Source organism: Erinaceus europaeus, chromosome 23, assembly GCF_950295315.1.
Source record: "Erinaceus europaeus chromosome 23, mEriEur2.1, whole genome shotgun sequence".
Classification (NCBI taxonomy): Eukaryota; Metazoa; Chordata; class Mammalia; order Eulipotyphla; family Erinaceidae; genus Erinaceus; species Erinaceus europaeus.
Genome location: NC_080184.1, coordinates 4,776,406 through 4,793,132, shown reverse-complemented (window position 1 = coordinate 4,793,132; position 16,727 = coordinate 4,776,406). Strand labels below are relative to the sequence as shown.

The 16,727-nt window shown below is 41.4% G+C and overlaps 1 protein-coding gene across 1 annotated transcript in view; it reads right to left on the bottom strand.

The window, feature by feature from the left end:
• Positions 1 to 16,727, bottom strand: part of LOC103127988 (vomeronasal type-2 receptor 116-like) — a 39,943-nt gene extending 23,216 nt beyond the window's left edge. Inside the window, exon 1 of the mRNA XM_060182210.1 lies at positions 16,646 to 16,727. Coding sequence (XP_060038193.1) covers positions 16,646 to 16,727 — 82 coding nt within the window. The remainder of the gene's footprint in view (positions 1 to 16,645) is intronic.

Sequence of the window (16,727 nt, the reverse complement as noted above, 5' to 3'; positions counted from 1 at the left end):
AAGACAAACACAGACTTGAAGTGAAAGGATGAAAAGCTATCATAGAATCTAATGGCCCACAAAAAAGGGGCAGGAACAGCTATTCTCATATCTGACTCTATACACTTTAAAATAGATAAATTTAAAAGAGAGGAATGGACACTATCTAATGCTCAGTGAATCAGTCAATCAAGAGGACTTAACAATTATTAACATCTATGCACCCAATGAGAAGCCATCAAAATACATCAAATATCTACTGCACGAGTTACAACAATATATTAACAGCAACACAGTCATATTAGGGGACTTCAAAACCCCACCCTCTCAACATGAGAGATCATCCAGGCAGAAAATCAATAAAGACATAAGTCAGCTAAATGAGGAGATATATAAACTAGAACTATGGTACATTTTCAGAGTCATTCATCCCAAGAAATTGGAATACACATTATACTCAAGTCCACATGGGTCATTATCAAGGAAAAACCATATGTTAGGCCACAAAGATAGCATCAGCAAAATCAAGAGCATTGAAATCATCCCAAACATATTCTCAGACCACAGTGGAATTAATCTAACACTAAAAAATCAAAAAAAGATTAATAATAGTCCCCAAATGTGGAAGCTCAACAGTACACTCCTTAGCAAATATTGGGTCAAAGAGGAAATCAAGGAAAAATCAAAATGTTTTGAGAGTTCACTGAAAATGAAGACACAAGCTATCAAATTATTTGGGACACAGCTAAGGCAATACTGAGAGGGAAGTTCATAGCCATACAAGCACACATTAGGAAACAAGAAAAGCATAAATAAAGAGCCTGGTTGCACATCTTAAAGACGAAGAAGAAGAAGAAGAAGAAGAAGAAGAAGAAGAAGAAGAAGAAGAAGAAGAAGAAGAAGGAGAAGAAGGAGAAGGAGAAGGAGAAGGAGAAGGAGAAGGAGAAGGAGAAGGAGAAGAAGAAGAAGAAGAAGAAGAAGAAGAAGAAGAAGAAGAAGAAGAAGAAGAAGAAGAAGAAGAAAGGAACCCGAAAACGACCAGAAGGACAGAATCACTAAAGATAGGGCAGAAATCAATAACATTGAAAATAAGAAAACCATACAAAAGATCAACAAAAGTAAATATTGGTTCTTTGAAAGAGTGAAAAAAATTTACCAAACTTTAGCTAGACTCACAAAAAAAAAAGAGAGAAGACCCAAATAAATTGGACAGTAAGTGAAAGAGGAGATATCACAACAGACACCGCAGTAATTCAAATTATCATGCGAGGCTTCTAAGAACAACTATATGCCACCAAGCTAGAGAACCTGGAAAAAAGAACGATTTCCTAGATACCTACCAACTTCCAAAACTAAGAAGAAGTAAATAACATGAACAGGCCCATCACAGCAAATGAAATTGAAGCAGTTATCAAAAAATCTTCCCCAAAATAAAAGTCCTGGATCAGATGGTTTGAAAAATGTATTCTATAAAACCTTCAAATAAGAACTAATACCTCAAGTTTTAAAAGTCTTCCAGAAGTGTTGGGGTTATGTGTAAACTTGATAGACCTTAGGGAGATCTCCCCCCATCCTTGGAAGGAGGTCTGAGAAGATAACCTCTTGTGAGTCTCTCTCAACCAAGGTGAGCAAAGAGGAGAAACCATCTCCCAGACTTAGTTATTTACTTTTTGATTCTCAAGCCCACAGAAACCCCAATACTTCTCCCCATTAAATGCATACCACATGGCCACCTACTTTAAGATTCACTTAATCAAAGTTCACCTTACCTTCTGATCACAGAGGAGAATACACCTTATCACACACTCCATCATACACCTCAGACCCCAGACAAGAGAAATTCCAAACTATATGGCCTTTTGATATTCATCTTCTCTCTGTCTCACCCTACTGGTTTAACCCCTATGATTCTCTCAAATACCTTTGGATAATTAAGTTGCTTGCGTCATGGAGAATAACTGTCTTATATCTCATCAATTCCTGTCATACTAGCCCCCTACCATAAGGGCAAGCTGATCTTTAAGAAACCTGTAATTTCTGACATATTTCAATAATTCCCTTTGCTTGATATTCTATTTAACTTATGTCCACCTGCTAATAAACGAGATCTGAGCACGCTGCAGATCTCCCCGGTGTCTTTACTTCATGTAGACCAGTGCGTGAGTGAGAAAGAATCTGTCCATTACCTTTATCCTGGAGATCACCCCACCAGAGACCCCGACACAGACAGTTGAGGACACTGGAATACTCCCTTCCAGCTTCTATGAAGCCAACATCACTTTGATACCAAAAGCAGACAGGAACACAACCAAAAAAGAAAACTACAGATCAATATCTCAGACGAACTTAGTTGCTAAAATATTGAACAAAACTCTAGCTAAGCAGATACAGCAGTATATTAGAAAGATTGTTCATTATGACCAAATGGGGTTTATCCCAGGCATGCAAGGTTGGTTTAATATATGTAAATCAATCAACGTGATCCACCACATCTATAAAATCAAGACCAAACACCACATGGTCATATCAATAGATGCGGAGAAAGCTTTTAACTAATACAACAACCCTTCTTCATCCAAACAGTACAAAAAATGGGAATAGATATAAAATTCCTCAATATAGTGGAGTCTATATGTAGCAAAACTACAGCCAACATCATACTCAATGGTGAAAAACTGGAAGCATTTCCTCTGAGAATAGGTACTAGACAGGGATGCCCACTATCACCATTATTATTCAAAATAGTGTTGGAATTTCATGACATAACTATCAGGCAGGAGCAAGGAATTAAAGGGATAGAGATTGGAAGACAAGAAGTCAAACTCTCCCTATTTGTAGATGACATGAGAATATACGTAGAAAAACCTAAGGAATCCAGCAAGAAGCTTTTGGAAATCATCAGGCAATACAGTAAGGTGTTAGGCTACAATATTAACATTCAAAAGTCAGTGGCATTCCTCTATGCAAACACTAAGTTAGAAGTAGCTGAAATCCAGAAGTCAATTCTTTTTATTATAACACCAAAAACAATAAAATATCTAAGAATAAACCTAACCAAAGAAGTGAAAAACTTGTATACTGAAAATTATGAGTCACTACTCAAGGAAATTGAAAAAGACACAAAGATGTGGAAAGATATTCCATGTTCATAGTTTGGCAGAATTAACATCATCAAAATGGATATACTACCCAAAGCCATCTACAAATTTAATGCTATCCCTATCAAGAACCCAAACACATTTTTTAGGAGAATAGAAAAAAATGCTACAAATGCTTATTTGCAACCAGAAAAGACCTAGAATTGCCAAAACAATCTTGAGAAGAAAGAACAGAACCGGATGTATCACACTCCCAGATCTCAAATTGTATATTAGGGCCATTGTCAACAAAACTGCTTGGTTCTGGAACATGAATAGACACACTGACAAGTGGAATAGAACTGAGAGCCCGGAACTAAGCCCCCACACCTATGGACATCTAATCTTTGACAAAGGTGCCCAGACTGTTAAATGGGGAACGCAGAGTCTCTTCAACAAATGGTGTTGGAAAAAATGGGTTGAAACATGCAGAACAATGAAACTGAACCACTATATTTTACCAAATACAAAAGTAAATTCCAAGTGGATCAAGGACTTGGATGTTAGACTGCAAACTCTCTGATACTTAGAGGAAAATATTGGCAGAACTCTTTTCTGCATAAATTTTAAAGACATCTTCAATGAAATGAATCCAATTACAAAGAAGACTAAGACAAGCATAAACCTATGGACTACATCAAATTAAAAAGCTTTTTCACAGCTAAAAAAACTACTACACAAACCAAGAGACCCCTCACAGAATGGAAGGTCTTTACATGCCATATATAAGACAAGAGGCTAATAAAGAACTTGCAAATCTCAATAACAAGAAAATGCGGGAAGGACATGGACAGAATATTCACCACAGAAGAGATCCAAAAGGCTGAGAAACACATGAAAAAATGCTCCAAGTCTCTGATTGTCAGAGAAATGCAAATAAAGACGACAATGAGATACCTCTTTACTCCTGTGAGAATGTCATACATCAGGAAAGGTAACAGCAGCAAATGATGGAGAGGTTGTGGAGTCAAAGAAACCATACTACACTGCTGGTGGGAATGTAAATTGGTCCAGGCTCTGTGGAGAACAGTCTGGAGAACGCTCAGAAGGCTAGAAGTGGACCTACCCTATGATCCTGCAATTCCTCTCCCGGGGATATATCCTAAGGAACCCAACACTCCCATCCAAAAAGGTATGTGTACACATATGTTCTTGGCAACACAATTTGTAATAGCCAAAACCTGGAAGCAACCCAGGTGTCCAACAACAGATGAGTGGCTGAGCAAGCATAATACACACACACACACACACACACACACACACACACACACACACACAATGGAATACTATTCAGCTATAAAAAATAGTGTCTTCACCGATATGGCAAATCTTGGATGGACCTTGAGAAATTCATGTTAAGTGAAATAAGTTGGAAACAAAAGGATGAATATGGGATGATTTCACTCTCAGGCTGAAGTTGAAAAATAAGATCAGAAAAGAAAACACAAGAAGAACCTGAACTGGAATTGGCATATTGCAAAAAAGTAAAAGACTCTGGGGTGGCTGGGTGGGGAGAATACAGGTCCAAGAAAGATGACAGAGGACCTAGTGGGGGTTGTATTGTTACATGGAAAACTGGGAAATGTTATGCATGTACAAACTATTGTATTTACTGTTGAAGGTAAAACATTAATTTCCCAATAAAGAAATTAAAATAATAATAATAAATCACTTACTTGCTGGGTGACATTCGGATTGGCTTGTTCAGCCAATAGAATTTCTGTGACTCTAGTTGCATATTCAGGGAGTAGAGAGGGAAGAATCCACCCAATATCCAGTCCCCATCCCTGTCAACACTAGGCTTCAGAGGGCAGTGAGAAATGTCCATCTTGCAAAGAACAGGAAAAGATTGAAGGAAAAGAAACAGACAGATCACATAGGATGGCATGACACTGCCTGTTAGTGAAGGTTCAAAGGTTTGCATCTCTGCTGAGCTGCTGATGGCAGCACAGATCCAGTGTTTTTCCGTCTTAAACTCATGGAATCAATAGGGCAAGAGCCAGACTAATGCCCAGGACAAAGGCAGGACTAGGAGCAGTGCCAAGTTTAGGATGCAGGTACTTTCCTGGGAGTCACAGTACAGAGACTTCAGCCCCTGTGATTCTTTGTTCAAACAGCTTTCAGTGTCCCTTCCTTTTAACAGCTTCACTGCAGTGCTTTGAAGGAGCTCTGGGATCCTTCTGCCCTGGGGCTCTGCACCTGCCCCTCTCTGTTCATCACAGTGGAAAACATTGGGTCAAAACATGTTTGGATTCTCTTCCCTTGACAAACAGGATGTCATCAGGCTCAGTGACCACAAGGTCCCAGGGGCCTTTCTGCCCTGAGGCGAGAGGCTCTGCAATCTCGTTTGTGCCAGTCCCTGCAAGGAGCCAGGGGGGTATTGTGGCTACAGAACAGAGCTCTGAGCATCTGCAGGGTCAGAAAGGTCAGGGTGTGAATCCAACTTTAGCCCCTCTACCTTAATTCATATGATGTTTTATGGAAGTCATTTATCCTGTACCATAACAGGAGAAAATTGCTATACCCAGTGTCATGGATTTTCAATTATCTGCAATGTCAAAATGGGTGTCATGGTTAGGAAATAAAAACAACAGGAAATTGCAGTGCAGGAAAGAGTAGAAGTTTTCCTCTCTTCTGCCTCTTTGTTGTAAGAAAAGCAATTAAAGCCAAGGACTCACTCAGAGAGCGTATCAGGGTTAAACAATAGTTTTTTTACTTATGTTTAGATGCCATAGAATGATCACACAATTCATACAACACACAGTCAAACCTGACAACCCTCACCTTACTTAACAACACAGGTAAGGCTCAGGAAGTGGTCACCATCTGCTGTGTTGCCTGAAGAGGCCCTTTGTTTTGCTGGTGCAACCAGATTAGCGAGGGGTCTCTGGAAGCCAGGAAACTTGTTACTGAAGGCAGCCACCTGTGCTTTAAGATTTTAGCCACACTCACAGCATCCCATTCAGTCATTAAAGGTGGAATTGCTTCTTCTAGCTGATTTCTGAGCTTCTATTTATACTTAGCTTGCCTCTCAGAGTTCCATCTCCTTTGGCAAGGTTCAGGTTGATGTCTTATCTAAGGCACACATATGTTTCTATCTTATCACTCACTCCATGCAGGTGCACTATGGTTACTAAAGTTACACTTGGTTTACAAGTTCATGTTCACTACATTTATATATTGACTACATTAGGGTTATATGTTCACTACATTTAAATATTCACTACATTGGGGTTACATGTTCACTACACTCTTGAAAATGGACACATTGCCTTGGTCTCATTTTTAAAAGATTTGTATTTATAAAAGGTAACACTGACAAAAATCATAGGATGAGAGATGTACAACTCCACACAGTTCTCAAAACCAGAACTCTGTAGCCTATCCCATTCCCTGATAGTTTTCCTACTCTTTATCCCTCTAGGAGTATGGACCCAGGGTCATTATAGAATGCAGAAGGTGGAAGGTCTGCCTTCTGTATTTGCTTCCCTGCTGAACATTGGCATTGGCAGGATGATCCATACTCCCAGACTCAGGAGATCACCTGGGACCACAACAAGGCATCACTACAATGACTTCAGGAAGCCACCAAATCACCTAAGAAGAGACTGACTGAGTGGCTGGTAACAGTCTGGAAGTTTACCAGTTGAGGGACCACCTCTAGTCTATTTAACCAACAAAAAGACTGCTGAAAGGAGAGGTCTCCTCTAAGACTCACCAAATGTAACCGTGAGTCTCCATTGCTACTTCCTTCAGAGGCTGGAGCAGCAGTGGAGAGGCCCTGTGCTGACATCAGGGGACAGGAATCTGACCAGGAAACTCAAGAGAGGAGCTACAGCCTAGTGGTGGGGCTGTGCAGTGGAAGCCTTTCCACATTTTTCTCCTGATGAGAACATGGTGAATAATTGCCTTGGAACCTACAGACTATGAACAGGACTCTTAGAAATTCACAAGGCCTATCAGTGCTGCCAGGCTTGGCAGAGAAGCTGAATTAAGCCCAGAGCTTTGGCTCCTTGGGGTGTGAGAGTCTCTTTGCATAACCACTGTGCTATCTCTCCCCTACCCTGATTTATATCTTGTTCCAGGGTGAGTGATTAAGCTAATAAGCCTATTTATAATTTAAAAGCCCTCAGGCTCCCATAGCCTACATGAAAGAAAAAGAACAAAAAAGGCTTTAACAGCCACTGTTCTCCAACTCAGGGATTTAAATAATATTGAAACAACTGTTAATTTCCACAACTGTGAACTCTTGAAGTACCTTAATTTTACACAAGTCATTAGAGGCAAGAGTGACAATAATTTGAAAAGTACTGAGAGACAGGCCTCGATTTCGTGGTCTCTCTCACTGGCGGGGTGATCTCCAGGGGAAAGGTAATGGACTGGTTCTTTCTCGCTCACGATAGGGGTGACATGAAGTAAAAGACACCGGGGAGCTCCTCAGCATGTTAACTCAGAACTCAGAACTCCTTTATTAGCAAGGTGGACATGAGTTAAAAAGAAAAACAAACGAAGGGAATATTACTGAAATATGTCAGAAATTACAGGTTTCTTAACGTTCGGCATGCCCCTAAAGTAGGGGACTGGTATGACAGGAATTGATGAGACACAAGACAGCTATTCTCCATAACACAAGCAACTTTATTATCCAAAGGTATTTGAGAGAAACATAGGGGTTAAACCCATAGGGTGAGACAGAGAGTAGATGGATATCAAAGAGCCATATATTTTGGGATTTCTCTTGTCTTGGGTCTGAGGTGTGTGATGAAGTTGTGTGATAAGATGTGTTCTTCTGTGATCAGAAGGTGACTTTAGATAAGCGAATCTGTGGCCATGTAGCCTGCAGTTAATGGAGGGAAGTACTGGAGTTTCTGTGGGCCTGAGAGTCAAGAAGGAAAGAACCAAGTCTGAGTTTCCCCCCTGATGCTCACCTCGGTTGAGAGAGACTTACCAAGAGGTTATCTTCTCATACCTCCATCCAAGGAGGGGGGTGGTTCTCCCTAAGCTCTATCACGCTTACACGTAGTCCCATCACAGGCCTCATAATATACTATATAGAATGGTTAATCCAACAAGAAAAAAATTTTGGTGAAATGGACCAGGACAAGAGTCCAGCTAAAAGGCCCCCAAAGGCTGAACCAAAAAATAATGAGGTCAACATCCAAATGCTAGTTAAGGAAATAGTCACAGGAGTAAGTAAAGAGTTTGAAAGAATTGTCATCATAAATGCAGAAACAACATGAGACTCTGGAAGAAAACACTACTTATCTCAAGGTCATTATATGTGAAAGTTGAAATAGCTGAGATAAGAACACAACTAGTTGAACAAGCTAACCAGTATCAGAACAGGGTAACAAAATAGATGAACTACAGAAAACAGTAGAGGGGAGAGAGAATAGAATAAATGAGGGTGAAGACAGAATTAGCAAGATTGAGGATGAATTAGAGACAACTAAACAGAAGTAAGAGATCTCAAAATGACAATAATATGTACTAAAAACAACAACAGAGACATATGGGATGATTTCAAAAGAAATAATATATGCATTATTGGCTTACCAGAGGAATAGAGGGAGAGGAAAAAAGCATTCTTCAGGAAATGATATCTGAGAACTTCTCTAGTCTAGACAACATAAAAGTTCAAGAAGCCCAGAGGATCCCAAACAGAATTGACTCAGACTCAAAGACACCAAGACACATCATATTGATAATGGAAAGGAATAAGGATGAAGGCTGCAAGAGAAATAACAGAGTCACCTACATAAAAAAACCCATAATATTAGCAGCAGTCTTCTCCATACAAACACTACAGGACAGAAGAGAATGGCAAGATATCTATTGAGTGCTCAATGAGAAAGACTTTTAACCAAGACTACTTGCAGGAACTGTCAGAAGCACCCTAAATGGTCTATTGATGAGCTTTTTGGACTAGGATACACTCCTTGGACTCATGATGTGACATAGTGAGATCTAAATAATCTGTTTCATGGTGAAAAAAACATAAATTACCTACCACTTTTCTCTACATTCCCCCCTCATTGTTCTCTCTGAATATCCTAAGTTTGCTGTCTGCTTTCAGTTGCATTTCATAAGAGAGTAATTTGAATGACTGAATTTTTGTATGACATTGACTTTACAAAAAAAATGCTGGACATAGGACATAGCCATCATTTCTAGAGCCATCCAGAAATGATCCAAAAAATTGTTTTTTTCCTCTTTGGATTTTTCTTTTTTGTCTTGGTATTAATGTGAAACATTTAATCCTGAAAACTGTATGAGTATGGGCTGGGTAGATAGCACAATGGTTATGCTAATGATTCTCATGCCTGTGGCTTCTAACCATGGTTCTTCTATTGAGCTTATACTGTTTAAACAACCTTGAAATCATACTAGAAAGGATTTCCAAAATTATAAAGGTACTTAAACCAATTATAATCAAGTTATCAATTATAGTAAACTTCTAATCCGCTACAAGTTTTTGCTTCACAAGTAAGTGAATTACAGCTGTTAAGTCTTCACATAAAAAACCATCTGCTCATATGGAATCCCTGGAAATCCATTTGGACCCCTGTTCTCTGACATCGCCCACAAGACAGCATGACTACCATGCACCCCCCGAAAACAATTATGTGACCTGGAACGACCTGAATAAACTAATTCACAGACTCCAAAGCTCACTCTCTACAGAAAAGCAGAATTACAGTGGTTGACCTTCGCCATCGAGACAGACATGCAGCATTTCATCCCCTGGCATTTCTTCCGTGGTCATCTGCTTTGGACTGAATTTCTATTGGACTTACTGGTACACCTATTGGACACTTTATACAACTTTACAGCAGCTTCCCTTTATGCTGCTGGGTTTCTCAAAGCATGACTGCAACAGTCCATGGACTTTGCGGCCAGCTTCCTTGGGACTCTATAGGGCACGCCCCCTCTCCTTCAGGCCCTGCCCCCAGAGCCAGCGAAACCCCCTCCTTACTAGGTTCTGCCCCCAGAGGCAGTAAACACCCTTTGAGGCATGAAATGCCCCCAGAGGCAAAAGACTCCCCCAGAGGCAGTAAACACCCTTTCGCCTACTAGGCCCTGCACTTTGAGGCAGGAAAAGTCCCCTTCAGGCCTCCCCTTGGCATCACACTGGTTCTTGCTGCTCTCCTATTTGTTCCTCCATGTCTTATGCCAGTTCTTTTGAAAACTCCTTCATGATATAGATTTCTGTTCACCCCACACTCCTGATACTATGACCATTAGTTTAAAAGAAAGGTGGAAATGTTGGTCTGCTTCAAATTCTGCTTCTAAGACCCCTTATGTTTTGATCATCATGTCAAGTTCCCCTGCATTGCTTAACGCTGTTGTCTACTTAAAAATCACTGTTTTACCTGAGACCCGCCCTGCCTGCAGGGCACTGGTTTAATCCCACTAGTTTGCACTCTCTTTTCGCTCTGCCTCTCTCCTAGTCACACCCTGTTTTGACACCCCACCACTTCCTTCCTGTACAGTATAAATGCAGATGAATAAAGCCAGCACGGCATTACATTGCATCCCAGATCAGCCATGAGTCCCTGGTCATCTGTCTCCCACCCGTGAAGCTAGCCCAGCCTCTGGTTCCTGAACAGGTTCTGGAAACTCCCGTATCCTGCTAGACTGTCAATCAGACTTTATGGAGGCATAAATGTCTTCTCAGAAAAGCAACAGTTGAAAGAATCAAGTATCACCATGCCTGACCTGAATGACCTTGTGAAAGGTCTCCTATAACCAGTCAGGCCACCATAAATATGTCATATATCAAAACACTCTAAAAATCTACAATAATGGTGTCAAAATATCTTCAGTCTATGATATCAATAAATTTCAATGGTCTGAATTCACCTATTAAAAGACACAGAGTAGGAAGATGGATCAGAAAGCACAACCCAACAATATGCTGTCTGCAGAAAACCCACCTAACTCAAAAAGAAAAACACAAACTTAAAGTGAAAGGATGGAAAACTATCATAGAAGTCAATGGACCACAAAAAATGGCAGGAAAAGCTATTCTCATACCTGACATGGTAGACTTTAAAATAAATAAAATTTAAAAAGATAGGGATGGGCACTACTTAATGCTCAGAATCAAGAGGACTTAACAATTATTAACATCTATGCACCCAATGAGAAGCCATCTAAATACATCAAGTTAGAAGTTGAAATCCAGTAGTCAATTCCTTTTATTATAGCAACAAAGATAGTAAAATATCTAGGAGTAAACCTAACTAAAGAAGTGGAAGACTTGTATACTGAAAATTATGAGTCACTACTCGAGGAAATTGAAAAAGACACAAAGAAGTGGAAATATATTCCATGTTCATGTGTTGGCAGAATTGACATCACCAAAGTAAATATGCTACCCATAACCATATACAAATTTAATGCTATCCCCATCAATATCTCAACCACATTTTTAGCAGAATAGAACAAATGCTACAAATGTTTATCTGGAACCAGAAAAGACTAGAATTACTAAAACAATCTTGAGGAGAAAGAACAGAACTGGAGGTATCACACTCCCAGATCTCAAGTTGTATTATAGGGCCACTGTAATAAAAAGTTCTTGGTACTGGAACATTAATAGACACAATGTCAACACCTCTGGACATCTAATATTTGACAAAGGTGCCCAGTCTATTAAATGGCAGAGATCAGAGTGCTCTCAATAAATGGTGTTGGAATAAAATGGGTTGACACATGCAGAAGAATGAAATTAAACCACTATATTTCACCAAATAGAAAAGTTAATTCCAAGTGGATCAAGGACTTGGATGTTAGACCAGAAACTATCAGATACTTAGAGGAAAATATTGGCAGAACTCTTTCCTGCATAAATTGTAAAGACATCTTCAGTGAAAGGAATCCAATTACAAAGAAGACTAAGACAAGTATAACCCTATAGAACTACAACAAATTAAAAAGCTTCTGCACAGCAAAAGAAACCAATACCCAAACCAAGAGACCTCTCACAGAATGGGAGGAGATCTTTAAATGCCATACAACAGACAAGAGAGAGTTGAAAGTGTCAGACTTTTTTTTTTTTTGCCTCCAAGGGAAGTGGAGTTCCAGGACACAATGGTGGGGTCCTCTGCCCTGGGAAGTGTGGTTGACATTATGGTAGTATAGAACCTGGTGGCTGAAAAAGAGTTAAATATTTTTTAAATGCAGGGCATGGAGATGTTAGACCTTCTACAAGAGCCCTCAAGTTAGAGCCTGGTATACTGTGTCTCCTGGCCCTCCATCTGTCTCCATCCATCCATCTTCTCTAGATCCCCATGCAGTGTATCATGTCCTGGGGTGATTCCAGATGTGTGTGGCAGAGTCCTATCCATGCAGGTATGGTCTCTTCTTAGCAGAAGAAAGACAATGCCTCCAGCATGTTCCTCTGTGCAGCCCTCTGTGTTTATCCCAACTCAGCCTTCAGAGAAGATATTTCCATCCAGAATTCCACCCAGAGTAAATTCACACAGAGACTGGCCTGAGGTCGCAGTTCACACTCTAGCTCCACTGAGGGCTCCTCTTCCCATGCCTGAGAAAAGGTGGTCCATCTTTCATCAAACCCTGACCGTGGCTTCCATCCCTCAACTCACTTTTCCTCCCTGGAAGCACAGAGAAGGTTTGGGGGAAGGATGGAGTCAAAATGAACCAGTGGGCCATGGGGAGAGGGTGCTGACAGCTCCAGCCCATGGAGACCTGATTCAGTGGGACTGTTTAGAAACTGAGTGGTGGGAGGACAGAGTAGGAAATGGGGTTTCTCCTCTGTGTTTGAGAGAAAGAGAACTGTCTTTTTTTTGCCTCCAGGATTATTGCTAGGGCTCAGTTCTGACACTATAAATCCACAGGCCCCGCCAGCTATTTTTCCATATTATTGCATAGGTTAGAGATAAATTGAGAGAGGAAATGGTGTGATACAGAGGAGGAAGAGAGAAAGAGAGACACCTACAGACATGCTTCACCACTTGTGAAGTATTCCCCCCCCACATGTGGGGAGCCAGGGGCTCTGACCCCTGTCCTTGTGCTTAAGGATCCTTGTACAATGTGTAAGCAAAAGCCAGGTGCACCATGCCCAGCCATCCAGAATGCTGGAGAGGTTGTGGGGACAAAGGAACCCTCCTGCACTACTTGTGGCAATGTAAGTTGGTCCAACCCCTGTGGAGAGCAGTCTGGAGAACTCTCAAAAGGCTAGAAATGGACCTACTCTATGATCCTGCAATTCCTCTCCTGGGGATATATCCTATGGAACCCAACACACCCATCCAAAAAGATTGGTGTACACATATGTTCTTAGCAGCACAATGTGTAATAGCCCAAACCTGGAAGCAACCCAGGTGTCCAACAACATATGAGTGTCTGAGAAAGTTGTGGAATACTACTCAGTTTTTAAAAATGGTGATTTCACCATTTTTAGCCCATCTTGGATGGAGCTTGAAAAAATCATGTTAAGTGAAATAAGTCAGAAACAGAAGTGCCGGGCTAGCTTCGCTGGTGGGAGACAGACGATCAGGGACTGATGGCTGGCTGGGAAGCAGTATCTCTTTATTTATGTGGAACGCAGCACAATCTAATCTATCTCTAATCACAATCCCATCCTTATATATACTTGCCAAGTAGGGTGGAAACAGGATGTGACATAGAGAAGGTGGAGCGAAAAAAGACTGGTGGAAATCAGGGAGTACTAGGAGAAGGGGCAGAGCAAAAAGACATCATGAACCAGTGGGGATTAAACCAATGCCCTGCAGGCAGGGCGCTGATTAGTTAACAGTGGTTATGTAAATAAAATAGAGTGTTAAGCAGGGGGGATTAAACCAATGAAACAGAAGGGGTTTTAGAAGCAGAATTAGAAGCATACCAACACAGAAGGATGAATATGGGGTGATTTCACTCACAGTCAGAAGTTGACAAACAAGATCAGAAGAGTAAACACTGAGCAAAACCTGGACTGTAGTTGATGCATTGCACCAAAGTAAAAGACTCAGGTGTGGATAAGGGGAGAGTACAGGTCCTGGAAAAGGATGACAGAGGACCTGTTGAGGGTTCTGTTGTTATGTGGAAAACTGAGAAATGTTATGCATTGTACAAACCATTGTATTTATGGTTGAATGTAAAACATCCCCCAATAAATAATAAAAATTTTTTTTCTATTAAGATATGGTCACCCCATGAGAGCTTTAGTCTGTGGCCCCATGGATGCAACAGAATGTTGAGAGGGACCTTAAAGTCTCTTCTTGCATAGCAGGACATCTGTAATAAGGCACTTAATGTGTCAAGGAAAGAGGAGAGGGCCTTAGGGGGTACCTGCCCTCCTCTGTGTGCTGGGGGAGCAGAAGATCCAGGTTGGAGTGGGAGAGGAACAGACAGGGATTTACTGGGTGTGGGAAGGTGTTGGTGTCACTCCAAAGGGAGAGCGCTGAGGATAGGGAGATGGCAGGGAATGAAAGGGGGACCTGTGGGGTGTGGGACACACTGACACAGGGAGGGCTTCATCTTGTCCCAGGGCCCACTCAGAAAAGAATGGAGCCTGGGAGTTTGTGGTCCCATCTGGACTCTTAACCTTCTGGGTCTTCAGGCCCCAGACAGGGGTCTCCTGGGAACCTGTCCTAAGTCTGTGTCCATGGGGCCTGAGTCCTTCTATTAACTCTGGCCATAGCTCTAGCTCAGATATGGTGGAAAAGGGACAATAAGGAATTAGGGGACATCAGGAAATAGACACAGATGACCTAGGGGGTGGAGTAGGGGCCAGGGGTGACAGGGGGTTATGTCTTAGCTTCAGGATTGACAAAGGAAAGGAATATTTTCTTGGTGGGAACATTTCCTGTCCTTCTTTTCTCTCCAGGGATGGAACTAGATTGTGGAATCCTAACGCCAGCATACGGGTCTCAGTTCCCCTAATGGGAAACAACCCAATCCAGTCTTGAGAACAGGTTCCACTCTTGTCACTCAGTATGTGGGGTCGTATCTTACCTAGCTGTTCATTCAGGATATGAATTGTTCACTCTGAGGATGGAGGGTGTTTCTCTGTGTCACAGCTGTGTGAATTCATCTTTTTAAAAAATTACTAGTGACTTAGTATAGATACACAAAACTAGGAGATAACAGGGGTATAATTGTGCACCATTCCCACTGGCAGGGTTCTTTTTTAACTTTCTTTATAAGTGATTTAATAGTGATTAACAAAATTGTGGCTTAAGAGGAGGACAATTCCCACCACCAGAGTTCCAATCCCATCCCCTCCATTGGAAGCTTTCCTACTCTTTATTCTTCTTGGAATATGGACTGATGTTCTTTATGGGCTACAGAAGGTGATTCCAACTGGCTTCTGTAATTGTTTCTCCATTGAACATGGGTGTTGACAGGTCAATCCAAACCCCCAGCCTATTTCTATCTTTCCCAAGTGGGGCAAAGCTCTGGGGAGGTAGGGTTCCTTGTTACACTGGTAAGGTTGTCTACTCAGGGAAGTCAGGTTGGTATCATGGTAGCATCTACAACTTGGTGGCTGAAAGTCATTAAGCTGTAAAGTAGAAGAAACTGTTTAGTAATCAGGAATCTAAGGGTAAAATGATCACAGAAGACATTTGGTGTCCTCCTGTTGAAAGGATCTAAGAACTTTATTTTAGGTATATTCCAATAGGCCCATGACTTTACTAATTTTTGACTGAAACAAACAGCAGTTGGGCTAGGAGTATTGTCTTGGAAGATGAAGTCAGAGTTGAGAATAGGCCAAGAAAGCTGGATCAGGCCAGAGAGTAGCTCCCAAATTTGAAGGAAAAAAAATATATAACATTAATTATATACCCCATCAATCTGACCTAGGGCTCATGTCTATTCCTATTTAGCACAGGAGCCTATGTAACCTCTTCATCCCTGTAGATCTGAGCTCACATCCCATGGTCATGGCTAGGAACATTCTAGGCTACACTCATTTCAGGACCAGTGTTCCTCAAGTGACAGAGTATGTTGACCCCTTCAGAGAGTGGGGTAGTTTTTACCATTGTTGTTCAACATTGAGGGCAAGGTCCTATAGAGGCCCACCAGAGGGTTTATGATGTTGTTTCTGGTGAAGATGACCAGTGGGAAAAGTTCTATGTGCTCACTTCCTCTGTTGGAAACAACAGTAATTCTCTCAAGGATACAGATATGGGTTGACTATTACTCTCATAATGATCTGTCTATATATAAATTCTTCTTAAGTGCTGCTTCACCAACAGTTTTCAGCTTCTTTCACATCATCTCTAGCAGATTTGAAGGAGTTGGAAAGCAGACTGTGTAGACATAGAGAGAGTGTAGCTCTGTGAACCACCTTGCAGAGGCTCTGGACCCAGGACATCCCATCCCTTATGAGGTGTCCCCCTCAGTCCTGTTCCACTTGCATATGAGATCTCTCCACATACAACTAGAGCTGGTAGGCAACAGTACCCTAGGGTCCTTCCCCTGGTTTATTATCACAGGGACCAAGTCTCTTTGGATTTCTAGGCCCTGCTGAGGCTCCCCCCTGTGGTGACACGGTATACTGGTGGCCATGGATGGAAGTCTCAGCACAGTGCTGATGTCGTCAGACTTGGCGATAGTATGCAGCGATCTGTGCAGGCACAT